Source organism: Dromiciops gliroides, chromosome 1 (genome assembly GCF_019393635.1).
Source record: "Dromiciops gliroides isolate mDroGli1 chromosome 1, mDroGli1.pri, whole genome shotgun sequence".
Lineage (NCBI taxonomy): Eukaryota > Metazoa > Chordata > Mammalia > Microbiotheria > Microbiotheriidae > Dromiciops > Dromiciops gliroides.
Window position 1 is genome coordinate 748303922 of NC_057861.1, and position 17129 is coordinate 748321050.

The following is a 17129-nucleotide window of genomic DNA, read 5'->3' on the forward strand; positions in this document are numbered from 1 at the left end:
CTGGAGGCAGCCCGCGGGGCTCCCCACATCTGATCCCCCCCAAAGCAGGCCTGGCCCACAAATAGTGGCACACCACAATTACAGCGATGTAACACAAACCCACGCATGACAAACGTCCCAACAACACACATGGAGCTGTATACCATAGTCCAAGAGTTAGTGCAGCCTTTGGCACACAGCAGGTGCCTAATGAATGCTGACTGACTGACAGTCACTCCCTCTCCAGAAGGCTATGAATCCAGTGGAATGAAAAGCCCTCTGTTATAACCCCATGACAGGCCCGAGCACAACTCCCCACCCCAAACACAAAGGAAGGCTCCCACCTGGGGCTTCTTACCCTCGGTGAAGCAGTCCTCGGGGTCCTTCACGTCCTCCCCCAGGTCAGCTATCTTCTCCAGGAGGTCAGCAGTATTGGTCATGTCAGCGGTGCTGCCCTCGGAATAGGTGTCGTCATCGTGTCTCTGCTGGGGGACAGGGGGAGCACGGGAGAGCGTGGTCAGAGCTGGAGAATGTGCTGATGTTGGGCCTTTGTGGGGTCAACACTCAGAGCTCTGCTCTGGCCAGACCTCCAGGGTCCAGATCCCTGGGCATTGATTCCCATAATGGTAGTACCTTAGAGGTGGCTGACTCTACCCCCTGCCCCAGGTCCTGTCTCCCCCCATTACAGATGAGGAATAGTCCCAGAGAGGCATCAGACTTTCCCAAGGCCATTATGGGTATGAAACAGCAGAGCAAGAATTGGAACTTGGCTCTTCATGAATCTAAAGCCACACCCTCTCTTACCCCCTTTGAATAGGTTGTGGAGGAAGACTGAGAGCTGGTGTGGAGGTAAGACCCCAAAGCTTACAAAGCACCACATAAAATTATCTCAGTGAATCTCATAACAAGTCTGAGGATAAAGTAGTGCATTTGTTATCTCCATTTTACAGATGAGAGAGCTGAGGTTTGACGAACTGAAGTGACTTGGTCACACAGCTACTTCAGTGTGGGAAGAGGGATCTGAACCCACTCCAAGCCCCCAGGGTCCAGCTTCCCTGTGCCTAAGCTTTTTCCTCAGCAAAGAAGCAAAGACCAGCTCAGGTGGGGAGGCTTTAAACACCCAGGGTGGCCCAATGAGGCCCCAACCTCTTTAATTTAGAAGCATTAAGAGCAGAAGCCTCAAGCACACCCAAGTCCCTTTTTTTGTTCCTTGCTTCAAGACTCAGAAAGGAGCAAGGGGGCTGGCCCGGGGGGATGGAAGGAGAGAGGCTGAAAAGCTGAGATGGCTCAAAGGGATGGGGGTGGGGTTGCTTTCTGCCCCTGAACCCATCCTGCTGGTGACTGCCCAGGGCTTGGATGGGTACTTGTGTTGGTGGGCGTGCAGGACTGACTGCTGCCATCCCAAGGTCACGGGTGGCTCTCGCCCCACCATGTGAGGGGTGCTGAGGCGGGGGGTCGGTAGAACTGTTTCTGAAGCCTGGCAGGTTTGCTTTAGAGAGGCTAGAGCATAGAACTGGTTGGAATCTTACACATCATGTAGTCCCCACCTGTCATTTTATGGATGGGGAAACAGGCTCAGAGAGGTCTCCAATGTGGCGCATAAAAAACCGAATGAGTCTTCTAATTCACCAATACACATTTGAAAATCATCGGTCATCTGCCATGCACTGTTCTAGGTGCCAGGGATAAAAAATAACAACAAAACAGACCTTGCTTTCGAGGAGCTCACATCTCCCAGGGGAGATAGACATCTACAAAACAAATACAAAATGGATACAAGGAAGATATGGCCAATTCCATGTACTCCAACCTCTTCATTGTGCAAAAAATAATGTAATTTTGAAGGCAAGCATTCTATGATTTTTGTCTCACCCCGTGACTAGGACAGTGTCTAGAACACAGGAGGTGATTAATAGATGCTGTTTGGATTAGAAATGAGGCCTAGAGAGGGGAGCAGCGAGTCAGTAGCAGAGATGACTGGATGTTTGGAACTGAAATCTTTGTGTGATGGGTGTATGGTGCATTAAGATAGAGGCACTCATGTGAGAGACACCAGGGATTTGGGAGACAAGGACAAGTGAGTGCGGGTGCAGACTTCCACGTTGGCCTACCCGCTGGTTGGGAGCAGAGCCTTTCTATCAGCTGCAGAGCCAAAGACCCCTGCACTGTTTTCACATTCCCGTCTCTTTCCCCAGCACTTAGGATGAAGGACTCCTTCCCTCATTAAGTGACACTGGGCAGCAAGAAAGGGCCTGAGGACCACCTCACTCTCCCTAGTCCACATGGCCCCAGGAAATGGTCTTGGAAATTTGTTCTGTTTCATTTGTCCTTTTCCATTCAAGACACAGGGAGCAGAGTCATATATATATATATTTCTAAAACGTGGATCTGACCCTGTCACTCATCTGCTCAAGAAGCTTCACTGGCTCCTTCTTGCCACTAGGCTGATCACAAACTCCTACAGTTTGGCATTTAAAGACCTTGGTAAACAGGCTTCCCACCTAAATTTCCATGTTCATCATGCATCGCTCTCTTCCATGCACTCTCTGGTCTAGCCCTGCTGATCTGTTCGCTGTTCCCCATACATCATGTTCCATTTCCCTGCCTCTGCATGGGCTGCCTCCCATGCTTAGAATGCGCTCCCCCTACACCTCTCAGAATACCCAGGTTCCTTCAAGGATGAGCTCAGGGGCCAGGACCCCTCAGCCCCGAAATGACCTTGTTTTTACTGTCTATTCACTTTGACATTTACTTATCCACAGCATGATAAAGTAGGAAGGGGACCTGGCTTCAAATCCCAGCTCTTCCATTTTTCACCCATGCAGCCTTCAGCAAGTCACTTACCCTCAATTTCCTTAACTTCAAAACAAAGGGGTTGTATTAGATGGCCTGGAATGTGCCTTCTACTTCTTGCCCTACTGCACATTAACTAGCATTTACAGATGCAGTGCTTTCTGGTCGGCAAAGGGTTTTCCAAATGCTCAATCCCGTCACAACCACCCTGGGAAGTAGGTGCTATTATTATCCCCACTTTACAAATGAGGAAACTGAGGCAGATGGTGGTTAAGTGACAGTGTAAGTGTCTGAGGCTGGATTTGAACGCGGGGCTTCTTGTCTTTACTGCACCACCCAGATGTCCCAGCACCTAGCTGTATGGAAGCCAGCTGCCCCATTTCATTTTGTCCTTGTGTCTCTAGCACCTAGCACAGCACCTGGCCCATTAGGGATATTTAAATGAATTAATGCCTTAATTTTTGACACTGTGTCCTGCTAAAAGAGTGTGCATTTGGGTGGGGAGAGAGGGGGAGTAGCTAGAAAATGTTGAAGAACAATTTCCCATGCCGATTTCTTCTTTCCCCATTCATTCCACAGCTAGTTCTTTCAAAGGCTCCATGCAACATGGTGGAGGTAGCCTTTAGTTCACATGGATGACCAAAGGAACATTGTCAGGGTGGGGCTTTTGTTCACAGGATTTTACTTCTGACCCATTTCTGATCACCCCTGGATTTCTAGGCATGATCACCCAGGACTTAAAGCCCCACCTGGACTCCCCAAAGATTAAGCCAAGCAATGTTTTGGGGATTGCCAATGCAGAAGAGGCTGGGGCTTTAGAGATGAGTCTCCTCGGACCCCTTGGCCACAGAGATTGGGTCTTTCTAGAAGCTGATGCTGGCAATGATGCCACGCAACCTAAGTCATCCTCAGTCCGCCTCAAGGATTGTGATTTAATAAAGCCCCAGGAGGTTAGAGCTGGAGGGGACATCGGAGCCCATTTGGCCCTGCTTCTTCATTTATAAATAAAGACACCGAGATCTGAAAATTGAAGGTTAAATGATTCACCTAAGGTCACAATAGAGTGTAGATCTGTTCTGGAAAGCCACCTAGTCTAACCCCCTCATTTTACAGGTGATAAAACTAAGGCCCAGGCAGCTTAAGTAAGGGCCCCTTGTGTGTCTCATTGTCATGTGGAGTATTTGATCCTGGGCTCTCCATATTTGCACCAGTAGAGCAGAAATAGGCAAATCCTCCCAAGTTGGAAAGACTCCAAGACTGGAGCAGGAACTGAAATGCCCTCTGTGGACTAGCCCAGAGGCCCACCACTTCTGCGGGCGGCTGGCTACCAGGTGACGCATCGACTTGTTCACACTAACTCCTGACACCCTTTAATTCATTCCACAAGCATGAATTAAGCCCCTCCTAGATGCCAAGCACATGCTGGAAGCTCAGGGTACAAAGACAAAAAGCACACCATCCATTCCTTCCTCTGAGTCACCATTAACAATGTGAAACAGCACAGACCAAGGACAGATCTCTGGGGCTCTCTGCTAGAGACCTACCTCCCTGACGTCAAACTGACATCACACAACCAATGATTCCTCTGTGAGGTCAGTAACTTGTTCAGCTCCGAGTCTATCTAGCCCCATTTCACCATCTTTTTCAGAAGAATCATGAGAGAATATGACAAAGAATTGGCTACAACCCAGACACAGTACCCCAGTTAGCCTGGTAACCCTGACAAAAAGGGAGAGTCAGGTTAGTTCAGCACGACCTCTTTTGGGTGAAGACACGACAGCCCTTGCTGATCACTGTTTCCCTTTCTAAATAAGCATGAGCCATCCCTTTAAAAATATGCTCTGGATTCTTGTCCCAAGGATAGTTTGAAGTTCCTGTCCTGATCCTTTTTTGGACATTTGGGACCTCATCTGTTTGTACAGTAGACCCATATCATAGTCAAACTCTGATTCATCCGGATCTAGTTCCCCAAGCTTTGAATCCCTGGAGGCTCTGGGGTCAGTCTGATGACTCCGGGCCCAAATCGTTGACGTCTGACTGGGATTCAATTTCCCACAGCCTGAATCTCTGGCATCTCCAGTGTCTGATTCCCTGACATCATTTACTTCAGCGTCTGATTTCCTGGAATTCTTGGGACCTGATATCATGGGCTCCAATTCTTTAGGATCAAATTTCCTGGGCCTGAATCCCTGGAATCCTCAGGGTACACTTCCCAACAGTTTGAACTTCTGGAATCTCCGGGGTCCAAATTCCTTGGGGGGGGTGAATCTCCAGGCTATTTTCATTGGATTTCATCTTAACCATGACCTCTGCCCATCAGGGACACAGGGATCCACCTTTCACCTTACTCTGTTTGACATTTCTGGCAGGCCCAAGACCCTTGACCTCCAGGAGGACCACTTAGTCAGGGGGCAAGTCCCTCATTGTTTTCTTGCTTGGTGTCAAGGGCAAGATGTCTCCGTTATGCAATCTGTCCAATCAGTCAACAAGGATTTAGTGCCTACTACGTGCCAGGCATTGTGCCAAGCAGCGGGCTCATGAAGACAAGGGAAAACATGGGAGACAAAACACAAACACCTGTGCATGTACAAGTTACACAAAGGGTGGATTGGAGATAATCTCAGAGAGAAGGTACCAACATTGAGGGGGATTGGGAAAAGCTTCCTATGGGAGGGAGCTTTTTAACTGAGACTTGAAGGGAGCCGGGAGTTAGAGATGAGGAAGGAGAGAGTCTCAGGCATGGGGGACAGTCAGGGAAGATGCTGGGGGTGGGAGAGGGCGGGTCTTTGTGAAGGACTCCAACAAGGCCAGAGGTCTGTGCAGGACAGGGAGGGGAGTAAGGTGTAAAGATACTGACGCACTAGGAGGGGACCAGGCTGAGCAGGGCTTTTACAAGCCTAACAGAGGATTTTATATTTGATCCTGGAGGTGATGGGGATGAAGGGAGCTTATTGAATGGGAGAAAGGGACATGAGTGTGTGTGTGTGTGTGTGTGTGTGTGTGTGTGTGTGTGATGGAGAGAGGGTGAGTCAGACCTGCACTTAGGAAGATCACTGTGACAACTGAGGAGACAATGGACTGGAGGGGGTGAGACTTGAGGCAGGGAGCCCCACCAGCAGTTCTTGAAATGTCCAGGTGTGAAGAGATGAGAGCCTGCACTGGGGTGTCAGGCAGTGTCAGAAGGGACAGTGGGTAGATATGAGAGATATTGTGAAGGCAGGATCTCCAAGGGCTATGGGGGGTGGGGTGGGGCATTAAGGATGACACCTAGATTGTGAGCCTCAGTGACTGGGAAGAAGGTGGGAACCTTGAAAGTAATTGTAACAGTAACAGTGAAGTCTGGAAGAGGGAGGGTTTGGGGGAAAAGATAACGAGCTCAGTTTTGGACATATGGAGCTGTCTCAGGGATACCCAGTTGGAGATGGGAAACCAGAGGTCAGCAGAGAGGTCCATACATTGACATCACCAGGTGCTGGGCTCCTGCCTCCATGGCTGCATCTGGTTTTCCTGTTGAATATAACCTTGGATGGTCTGAGTAGGCTCAGCTTTTCTCTCTCTTTCTCTATGTCTCTGTCTCTGTCTCTGTCTCCCTCTGTCTCTGTCTCTATGTCTCTCCCTTTCTCTCTGTACGTCTCTCTGTTTTTGTCTCTCCCTCTTTCCCTCTATCTCTGTCTCTCTCCCTCTCTCTTCTCTCTCTATCTCTGTCTCCCTCTTTCTCTCTGTCGCTCTGTCTCTGTCTCTTTCTCATCCTCCTTTCTTTGGAAAGACTACAAGTTGGTGGCTGGGCTCTGGAGGAAGGACCTCTGGGGCAGCCAAACTCAGTTAGCAAACATGACCCTCGGTGGCTACATGTTTAGTACCCAGCAGGAGTTGTGTATGTAGAGAGGAGGGAGAATTCCTGGGGACCAGAGGGTGGGGGGTGGGTGGGAGTTGGATGGGGGTCATGAGGCCTGTCTCTTGGCAAGGATTCTGTTTAATTTGATTCTGTTCATTATTCTAGCTCATTAAATTAATTTTTTCCTGTTTCAAAGAGAAGCTAAATGATTTGTCCACTATCCCCCAGGGAAGTTAGAGGTGGAACCAAGGTTTGAACCCACTCATGATCCTATCCTCTTTCCCCCACATTATATTCTTGTATCCCCCTGTAAGGCTTGGCAGAGTACCCAGAGAAGTGGGTACCCAATATATTCTCAATGACTGAAGTGGCATCAACAGCAGGCAAGACAATTCTCCCCTCCAGTCCAGCCCAGGCCAAAGGAAGAAGAAAGAAAGGAATGGGAAGGAAGGCAGGAGAGACGATGGAGGAGGGAGGTTCGCAGCTGTCCAGACTCAGGTCCCAAGTGTTAAAAATAACAGGTTGAGAAGATAAGATAATGGCGTCTCTCACACCTCCTGTCTTTGGGGAGTCTTATTTTTAACCCTTGGCCTTAAACCTGGATGTGAGGGTAGGCAAAGTGGGAAAGGCTGACACAATCTGACAGGGTGGACAATTTAACCCGATGATCTTGTCACTTAAAATTCCAAATGGTTTAAGTACCCATGACCTCGAGATCTGCTGGTCAATTTACCAATCTGCAAGTCCAACTTTGTGCACGTGTGTGCTCTGTGTGCATGTGTGTGTGTACGTGTGTGCAAGAGTGTATGTGTATGTGCATGTGTGCCTGTGCGTGTATGTGCACTTGTGTGGGGAGGGAGGGAGATGAAAGGGGACCAGAGATGGGCACAGCCAGACAAAGGCTGTGTCCTCAGAAGGGATCCGGGCATTTGATTTCTCCCACCAATCATCCGACAAGTATTTAATAGCTACTGTGGATCAGGCCCTGTGCCATGACCTGAGGACACTGATACAAAAGCAAGGCAGCTCCTGGCCTCAAGGTGCTTCCATTCCACTGTCCACATCAGTGACATTTCTAGCTCAATTATAAAATTTAGCCGGCCGGCCCCATTAGGTCAGGCTCTCGTTACCTCACAAAGAGCAAGGCAGTACAATTTGGGGGCCATGAGGAAGCCTTAGCCATGAAATGGGTGCCAACAGGCTCTGCCCCCTGCCTCAAGCCTGACCCGTCTGATGGAGACCCTGACCTCTGCCGCACAAGTCCCATTTTCTTCTTTGACATGACTACAGAAAGGGCCTCACCAGATACACCCCCCCCCCAGAAGAGCTGGTAGAGGTGATGTAGCAGGTGGGGGAATCACAGGGTCAGTCATTCAATATTGATTAAGTGCCTACTGTGTGCCAGACACTGTGCTAAGTGAATGCTGGGGATACAAAAAGAGGTAAAGGAAAGTACCTTCCCTTAGGGGGCTCACAATTGAATGGACTGTGCTGAAAAGGGGGTGAAAGCAATCAGGTCAGCCTAGCAGCAGAGCCTAACCCCCATCCCCAGCAGCTTGAAGCAACACAACTGTCAACTTCTTTTCCCAGAATATGCTCAAACTCAGCATAATCCCAAGTGGCACGTCTAGCGTGCGTTAAGCACTTTACCTACATTATCTCACTGGAGTCTCAGAATAACTGAGGAGCAGGGAGGGGGACAGAGGATTGTTAGTTGCATTTTATACAAAACGGAGGAGCCTTGTTCAGGGTCCCGGAACAAGGGAGCTTCACGGAAAGAATCTGAATGGGGTCCTTCCGGCTCCAAGTCCCACCCTCGGTCCATTCTAAGGCCGCCATGTTACTTCTGCCTGGGTCCCAGACAGAACTCAGCATCTTTCCCCCAAATGGCTACCCCTATCTTCTTGGTTTCTGGTGATGGCCTGGCCCCCTCCCATGACCTAATACTATCTTCCTTTCTCCCTATCCCCCTTGAGCCAGTCTGATTTCCAGGCCTGCAGAGTGTGTGTGTATGTGTGTGTGTGTGTGTGTGTGTGTGTGTGTGTGTGTGTGTGTATGTGTGTGTGTGTGTGTGTGTGTGCGCGCATCGCTTGGAACAAGCCATCGTTTTGAGGGGGTTTCAGTTTGTAGCAGCCATGGTCCTTCCTGTGTATTTCTATTGACATAGGGATGACTCAGAATGTCTGACCTTAACCAGATAAAACTGGATCCAGCTGATCCACCCCCAGTTAATTAGTTCTCTGTCGGCTGAGTGTCAGATCTCATGCCGGACACGCGTTTTATTGCTCTTTTTTGTTGTTGTTGTATTTTTAATTCTGTGGTTTTAAAGAATGGACGTTACTCCAAGAAACATGAAGTTTTACCTTTCCATTTCCATGACACTGGTCCAGGGCGTTATTTCCTTTCTTCCCAATAACTGTCCTAATTAATCTTCCTGGCTCTCACCAATCCAATGTCACCTCTCCAGTCTGACTCCCTTGCCCTAAATGCTTCTGTCCTTCCCCAGGAGTCACTGGACCCAATGCGATCCCTTACCCTTGTTCAAGGGGGACCATGGCAGAGGGTGGTTACCATGAGCAGGCTGGGAGGGTCACTCCTGATGGAGCACTTCCTCTAATGAAAGAACAAAGTCCTTTGCTAGGGAATGATCGACAGTACATAGGAGATTTGTTAGCTGCCTTTGAGTATCTGCATTCTTTCTGAGACAGGCCTCCTGTGAAGCTTGACTCCAGTTCCTAGGAATATTCTGGAATGTGGAAAGGGGGAAAAGTGATGACAGACAAGGCAAGGGTTCATCAAAAAGGAGGCTCACCTCGATTTCTTTTATGACTGGGAACTAGACAGGTGAGAGGTGGTGTGGGAGCAGGGGATGGAGAGCCAGCCTAGGGGATGTCCATGTGCTGTCTCCTCTGGTAAAGCATAAGGTTCTTGGGGGTAGGCACTCTTGTCTTTTTTTAATATCCACAGTGCCTGGTACATAGTAGGTGCTTAATAAATGGAGAACATGTTAATAAATATAATAAACTATGTGAGTGAATCAATATTGATAATTTAATAACTGCTTAATATATTAATACTTGACTGACATCTGTGGAAAAGACCAGAGGGCTTTAGTGGACCACCAACTCAATTCATATCAACAGTTTGGCACAGCAAGCAAAAAGCTAATGGGATCCCGGGCTTCATCACTTTCTGTTGGCATCCAGAAGATCTGCCTTGTTCCCAGCAGACGGCACAGGAGTGCCCACAGGATTCCAGGAGGTTTTTGTCAAGAAGCCGGCAGATCAGCTTGCTTTAAGCCACATGTGTGACTAACCTGCTGAGTGGCTGCCAAGGTACCGCTTTTTGCAATGGGTGCATCTGGGGCCTGGGTGAGTGGAAGGACAGAGGATTAAGGGCATCTGTTTGTGGGGTTAATAGAGCCCATGAGATCATCCCCAATGGTGGTAGAGGGATGGGACCAGGGGGTTCCCCTTTTTTCACGTCCAAGGAAAGCAGAAGGCGGTTGGCTGTTGGACATTGTTGCCTTCTCTGACATTCAGGGAAGGGTCCAAGAAAGACCTAGAAACTGCCTGTAACTGCTCAGAAGATGGCATTGTGACCAGGCTCCTCTCCTTCCTGGGCTGAGGCCATGGGAGCTCTGCCTGCCCAGTGGGGGGAGGAAGGAGACCACACTTGGGCAGCCTTGGTGCCTGCTCGACGTTGGCCTTCCCTTCAGTGCCAGGAGCAGCTGCTGGGAGACATCAGGGATGGAATAACACACCTTACACACCTGCTGCAGAGTCCCAGCCAAGCGCTGAGTGGCCAGCTCTGATGGCCTCCAGCAGGAAATAGCAAGGCTCCCAAACCAGCCTGGCTGGCACTCGGAGGCCACAGGCACGGCAGGAAGCTCGGACCAGGGCCTGGATGGCAGCACTTCAGAGGGAGGCCCCATTGCTGCCCAGGCACCAGGGACCAGCATCCTCATCACTGCTGGGCCAGATCCCCTTTCAAAGTCCTCCCACAAGCATCTTATTTGATTCTCATCCACCTGGGACTGGAGGGGTTTGGAGGGAGCTTATTAAGCTCATTTTACAGATGTGGAAACTGAGGATCAGGCAGGGGTTCTAAGGAATTGGGGGGGGGTCATCCAACGAGTGAACAACCAGGCTCGTCCCCAGGTGAATGAACCTTCCCAAAGCAAAGCCCTGATCACCCTTGGCTCCAGAGCCGTCAGTGGCTGCCGTCCACATTCTCAGCCTGGAATTCATAGTGTCTCATGGTATCAGTCCGATCTTCCTTTCCTGCCTTATCTCTGGAGACTCTCCTTCACCTCCATTCAAGGCTAGTCTCCTCATTTCCTCCCACAACTGCCAAGCTCATCCCCACCCCTGAGTCTTCGCTCACACTCTTCCCCTTTTATTCAGTTATCCAACCCTACCCACCCTTCACAGCCCACTTCAGTCCTGTGTCCTCTGTAAAGCCTGTCTTCTCAGCCCATTCCAGCCCACTCAGACCCTTCTCTCCTTTCTCTGAACTCCCAGAATGCCTCATCTGGACTCCACAGGCTCCCATCCCAATTGTCCCCAACCCAAACCGACATCCCTCAGAGACTGGAAGCCTGCTGTCTTCCCCTGGCTGACCTCGGGCCAGCTACCCCACTCTGGGTCTCAGTCTCTCATCTTTAGAAGTAGTGGGGTTGGATTCAGTCAGAGGCTTTTAATCTTTTCTGGTGTCATGGCCCTTGGGACAGGATATTGTTGCTAAATGCATAGAACAAAATACACAGGGTAAAAGAAACCGATTATACCGTAATGTAGTCATTAACAACAAAAACAAAACCCAAGGTCCGGAGCCCAGTCCCTGGAGTGGACTCTCTATGGTCCTCCCAACTCTAATGCTCTGATCATGGGAAATGGCTGTGACAGTCTTCCAAAAAGGGAAGGAGGAGGAAGAGGCAGAAAATATTCAGAGGAGACACCAGGAGCCTAGGATAATGGGACTCTCAGGGTAGGGTCAAGCAGACCCACTGACTCACAGCCTCACTGGGCACTGGAAGTTCACCCAGAAGACCTCGGATTACCAAGAGAAGGATCAGGTGTCTCCCAGCTACAGACGAGGACCCCTCCCCATTCTGCTCACCTGTTTGCTGGACTCCATCTCGGTGCCGAGGCTATTGTCCTCGTCCTCCTCGTGATCTTCAATGTCCGACTCGGCCACAGCAATGGGCACGTGCACGGATGACTCTGGGTCCCCCGTGAAGTCCGCCGGTTCCTTGCCCACATCCCCGTGGCTTGGGTCAGCCTGCTTCTTCTCGTCAAACCTGGTCTCCTTGCGGGTGGCGTCGGGCACTTTCTCCAGCTCTGTGGAACCTTGGCCGGCCACACAGCTGGGCAGGCCGCCGGGGGCCAGGGGCACTGCTGGTGTGCCTGCGGCTTTCTTACTGGCTGCCACGTCTCGTGGCCGTTTGAGGAGGCTGCAGCAGAAGTCCCAGGTGGTGCGCTTGACAAAGCGAAGACCCCTCTGAATCCGGGCAAGGGCCAGCTGGAGATTGTTCATCTCTCCATCCTCATCCGGGGCCGTCAAGTTGTCTGCGCTGAAGGAGCTGAGCAGCAAGGCCAAGAACAAATTCAGGACCTGAAAAAACATGGTACCTGTAAGCTAGCTGTGGGTGGGTCCTTTAACTATTGCCCTCCCCACTGCAATGGAGGAGGGCACTTCTGGTCCCTTGGGACCTTTAATGTTCTCCACCTCCTACCCACTGATCAAAATCCTGCCCATCCTTCAAGGCCAGCTCAGGGCCACTGCTTCCTGGAAGTGCCTACCAGGCCCAGCCACACTTCCCATGACTCCTTGCTCCCTGGCCCTCTCGGCCATTCCTGCTCATCACCGGGCTCATAATCAAATCAGCTTTGCCTTAGCTCCTGGAAGGTGGGGCATGTGTGGCTGAGCTTTCTTCTGCCCCATATCTTTGCAGACCAAAATGCCTCCCCACCCCCGGCCACTACTTCCCAATATGGGCTGTCTTTCCCATGGAGCTCAAGGACTGTCTCTGCTTTTAGAGGCTGGGTTGTACAGTGGTTAGAGCTCTGGCCTTGCAGTCAAGAAGGTCTGAGTTCGATTAGCTGTGTGACCCTGGCCAAGTCACTTGACCTCTCTGCCTGTCTCAGTTTCCTTGACTACAAAATGGGGAGAATAATAGCACCTCCATCCCAGGATTGTTGTGAGGATCAAATAAGAGAATAATTGTAAAGCAATGAGTACAGTGGCTGGCACATAGTAGGTACTTAATAAGCATTTATTCTCTTTCCCTTCCCTTTGTATTTGTACTCCTTTAACCCATAGTAAGTACTTTGTGGTTTCATTCATTCATTCATCTCTCCTTTTTTTTTTTTGGTGAGGCAGTTGGGGTTAAGTGACTTGCCCAGGGTCACACAGCTAGTAAGTGTCAAGTGTCTGAGGCTGGATTTGAACTCAGGTCCTCCTGACTCCAAGACCAGTGCTTTATCCACTGCACCACCTAGCTGCCCCCGTCTCTCCTTTTTCCAATCCAACAAATATTCAACAAGTACCTACTATGTGCTAGACAAAATCTGGGTGCTAAGGATACAAAGACAAACTCAAAGCTGCTCCTGACCACTAGGGGCTTACATTCCACTGGGGGTGGGGATGACACACATGGCCAGCTCATGCAAGCATTTAATTAGTACCCATGACTACCAGCCACTGTACTGGGTCCCCAGTGGGGGTGGGGAGGGAAACAGTCCCTGCCCTCAAGGAGATTACAGTCTACTCATAGGATAAGAGATGAAGAATCAATCCACAATAGTCTGAAGGGAAGGAAGAGGCCACTGACGTCAGGCTGGGCCCTTGAGCTGAGCCTGTGAGGGGCTGGGGATTCTGGGAGGCAGCGACTCAGAGACAAGACTCCAGCAGCGGCAGCCGCGGTAGGAGACCAGATTTCCACGGTCCTAGGGGCCCCGGAATGGAAGGGTTGAGCCTGTCTTGGCTTTCATCTCTGCCCCCCAGCACTTAGCCCAGTGTCTGGCACAGGGTAGGCAGGGGATAAATACTTCATGACTGATCGATTGTGGCATTGGGACCGGGGCCTTTTCCATCAGGATTCTCCCTCAGGATGGGCCCCAGAGCCCTCCTCTCCTCAGACAGACACACAGAGAGATGCTCTCCCTGCCCCCAGCTCTTGAAAGCCTCCCGTTCCATCTGCTCTCCCCACTCTCCATTTCCCATCCTCCCGAGGTCTCACTGTTCCCTGCTCTGTCTTCTGAGTTCCTACAAAGGGCTTTTGTCCCCATTACTCATCTCTTTCTGGGATAAAGGGAAGGTAGGAGGAAGACAGGGAAAAGAGCTGGCCAGAAAATCATAGGAGAGTAATTGGGTTTGAAATTCAGGCCTTCAACATCTTTAGGGGCCCGGGCAGAGCTACTCCAGGACCCTGAGTCTGTCCAGGCCCAGTGTTCTTCCCACTGGGGCACCCTACCCTGAGGGTTCTTAACCTAGGCTCCAGGGACCCTTTCTATGGATGGATTTCAGGGAGTCCATGAATCTGGATGGGAAAAACATGATATCTTTATTTTTACTACCCTCTAACTGAAATTTAGCAATTCCTTCAATTAACTAAAACTATGATTCGGGGAAAGGGACAAGGTTTCCTCAGACTGGCTAAGGGGTCTATGACATACATCTTATTTGAACCTCACAACAACTTTCTGAGGCACATAGTATTAGGCTGATGAAGAAACTAAGAGCTTAAATGACTTGCCCAGGACCACATGGCTAATTAGTGTCAGAGGTGGGCACTGAGAGAAGGGTTTTGTGGCTCCAAGTCCAGCATTCTATCCATTAGTCAGCCAATAAACATTTGTTAAGCACCTACTATGTGCCAGGCACTATATTAGGGATACAAAGAGGCAAAAGACAGTCCCTGCCCTCAAGGAGCTCACAGACTAACAGGGGAGACAATAAGCAAACCAATATGTACAAACGACATTCAGGATAGATAGATAGGACATAATTAAAGAAAGAAGATTGGGGAGGCACTAGAGTGAAGAGGGTTGGGGAAGGTTTCCTGTGGAAGATGAGATTTTAGCTGAGTCTTAAGGGAAGCCCGGAAAGTCAATAGTTGGAGCAGAGGATGGAGTGGATTCCAGGCATGGGGGACAGATGCTAGAGAAAGTGCCAGGAGATGGAGCATCCTGTTCATGGACGTCAGCCAGGCCAACATCACTGGAATGAAGAGTCATTTCTTGGGGAGTGGATGTGTAAGAAGACTGTGAAGGTAGACGGGAGCTAGATTATTGAATGACAAATAGAACATTTTGTATTTTCTTTGGGGAGGGGTGTGAGTATGGGGCCACTGAGTCTGGGGGTGACATGGTCGGATCTGGGCTTTAGGAAAATCCCTTTGGTGGCTGAGTGAAGGATAGATTGGAGTGGGGAAGAGCCTTGAGGCAGGCAGACCCACTGACAGGCAATTGTAATAGTCCAGGTGTGAGGTGATGAGGTCCTGCCCAGGGTGGGGATGGGGGAGTGTCAGAGGAGAGAAGGGGGTGTATTCGAGAGATTCTGCAAAGGTGAAATCAACAGGTCTGGGCACCACGTTGGTAAGAGAGAGTGAGGAGTCAAGGATGACTCCTAAGTTGTGAGCCCAGGAGATTTGGAGGATAGTGGTGCCCTCAAAAGTGATAGGGAGGGGGCATCTAGGTGTGCAGTGGATAAAGCACTGGCCCTGGATTCAGGAGGACCTGAGTTCAAATCCAGCCTCAGACACTTGACACTTACTAGCTGTGTGATCCTGGGCAAGTCACTTAACCCTCATTACCCCACAAAAAAAAAAAAGAAGAAGAAGAAAGTAATAGAGAAGGCAGGAGGGGGAAGGGCTCAGCATTGGACATGGTGATGTCATCAGCTCCCATGCACCTAATTAGCATCTCGATGCTGATGATCCTCAAACCTGCTTCTCCAGCCCTAACCTCTCTGCTGAGCTCTGGTCTCTCCAAGCTGCCCTTCATTCATCTCAAACTGGATGTCCAATAGACATTGTAATGATGATCAACTGTGAACGATTTAGTAATTCTGATGACCCACCATAACTCCAAAGGTCCCATGATACAAAATGCTCTCCCCCTCTAGAGAGAGAACCGATACCCTCAGAATACAGATGGAAGCACATTTTTCCCCTTTATTTTCCTTGGATTTTTTAAACATGGCTAATTCTGAATCTGTTTTGCATGACTTCATATATTAAATGGGTATCATATTTCTTGCCTTCTCAATAAGTGGGGGAGGAAGTGATGGCAAGTAGAGAATTCAGAACAGAAAATAAAAAAAGAAAATTTTAAAAAGAAAAAATATACAGAAAAAAGAAAAGAAATGATAGAACAGGGATGACAGAGGAGGCAATCTATTGGAGAAGGGGTGAAATCACACTGGAATAAAGGAAGCTCCTATCTATCGTGGGGCATCACAACAATTTCCTCTCTCCTGGTATAGAGGAGTTTGGGCGAGTTTACCGAGGGGACTTGGCACCAAATGGGAAAGTTGTAAGCTCACTTTCAGTTTAATTCATTTTTGTCATCCTTGTGGACACGTCTCCTTGAAGGGGCTTGACTCATTTCCATGTTGGTTCCCAGACACTGGCACTGTCCAGGTATGTCTGCCCTTGGCTTTCTGCTGGTGCCTGGCTTCCTGGGTGGTCTGCTCTCAGGTACAGTCATGTCTTTACCAGGATCAAAAGCAGTGACACTCTGGGCCAGGTCAAGCATCACTGGGACCAACCCACAGAGGGAGCCCGGCCCTGGCTCAGGGAGGAGGGCACTTCAGGGTGGTCAGAATTTGAGGATTAACCATCAATATTTCAAGGCAAACACCAAATTTGTCCATTAAGCAGTGCTTGTTATAGGGGAACTCCCCCATGAAAGTCCGAACCCAGGTTTAAGGTAAAGCTTTAACTAGTACAGGCACCTCTGATCTCTAAGGAGAAAAGAGTTTCCATCTAACAGAGAGGAGAGTGTGGCCAGAGAGGGCACTTTGGCTTGAAAGGCTATAGGGATAGTGAATGGAAGCACTGAGCCAGAGGACGTGTCTCTCTTGTATGCACCTGTTTATTTACATGTGTTCTCTCTATGTCAGCTTTTCACAGACAGGGATTGTTTGGGGCTTTTTAGCATATCTTTGCATCTGCAATATTCAGTGCAGCCCTTGGCACGTCTATAGTAAGTGCCTAATAAGTCTTTCCTCCCTTAAGGCAGCTATGTGGTGGATAGGGTGCTGGGCCTGGAGTCAGGAAGATCAGAGTTCAGATTAAGCTTCAGAAACTTGCTGGATGTGTGACCCTGGGCAAGTCACTTAACCTCTGTTTGCCAGAGAGCGAGAGAGCAAGAGAGAGAGAGAGAGAGAGAGAGAGAGAGAGAGAGAGAGAGAGAGAGAGAGAGAGAGAGAAGAGGGTGCAGAATAAAACCTTGTCCTTCAATTCATGTGGTTAGTAGGAGGGAAATGGTTGTTCCAACAAATGGGTTGAGTGTTC

The 17129-nt window shown here is 49.6% G+C and overlaps 1 protein-coding gene across 2 annotated transcripts in view; it reads right to left on the reverse strand.

The window, feature by feature from the left end:
- SCN5A (sodium voltage-gated channel alpha subunit 5) overlaps positions 1–17129 on the reverse strand; it is a 173543-nt gene that overhangs the window by 35952 nt on the left and 120462 nt on the right. For both annotated transcript variants that reach the window (XM_043976098.1, XM_043976099.1), the window contains exons 17-18: positions 11729–12223; positions 338–464 (exon numbers count right to left, since the gene is read on the reverse strand). In XM_043976098.1, coding sequence (XP_043832033.1) covers positions 338–464; positions 11729–12223 — 622 coding nt within the window. The remainder of the gene's footprint in view (positions 1–337; positions 465–11728; positions 12224–17129) is intronic.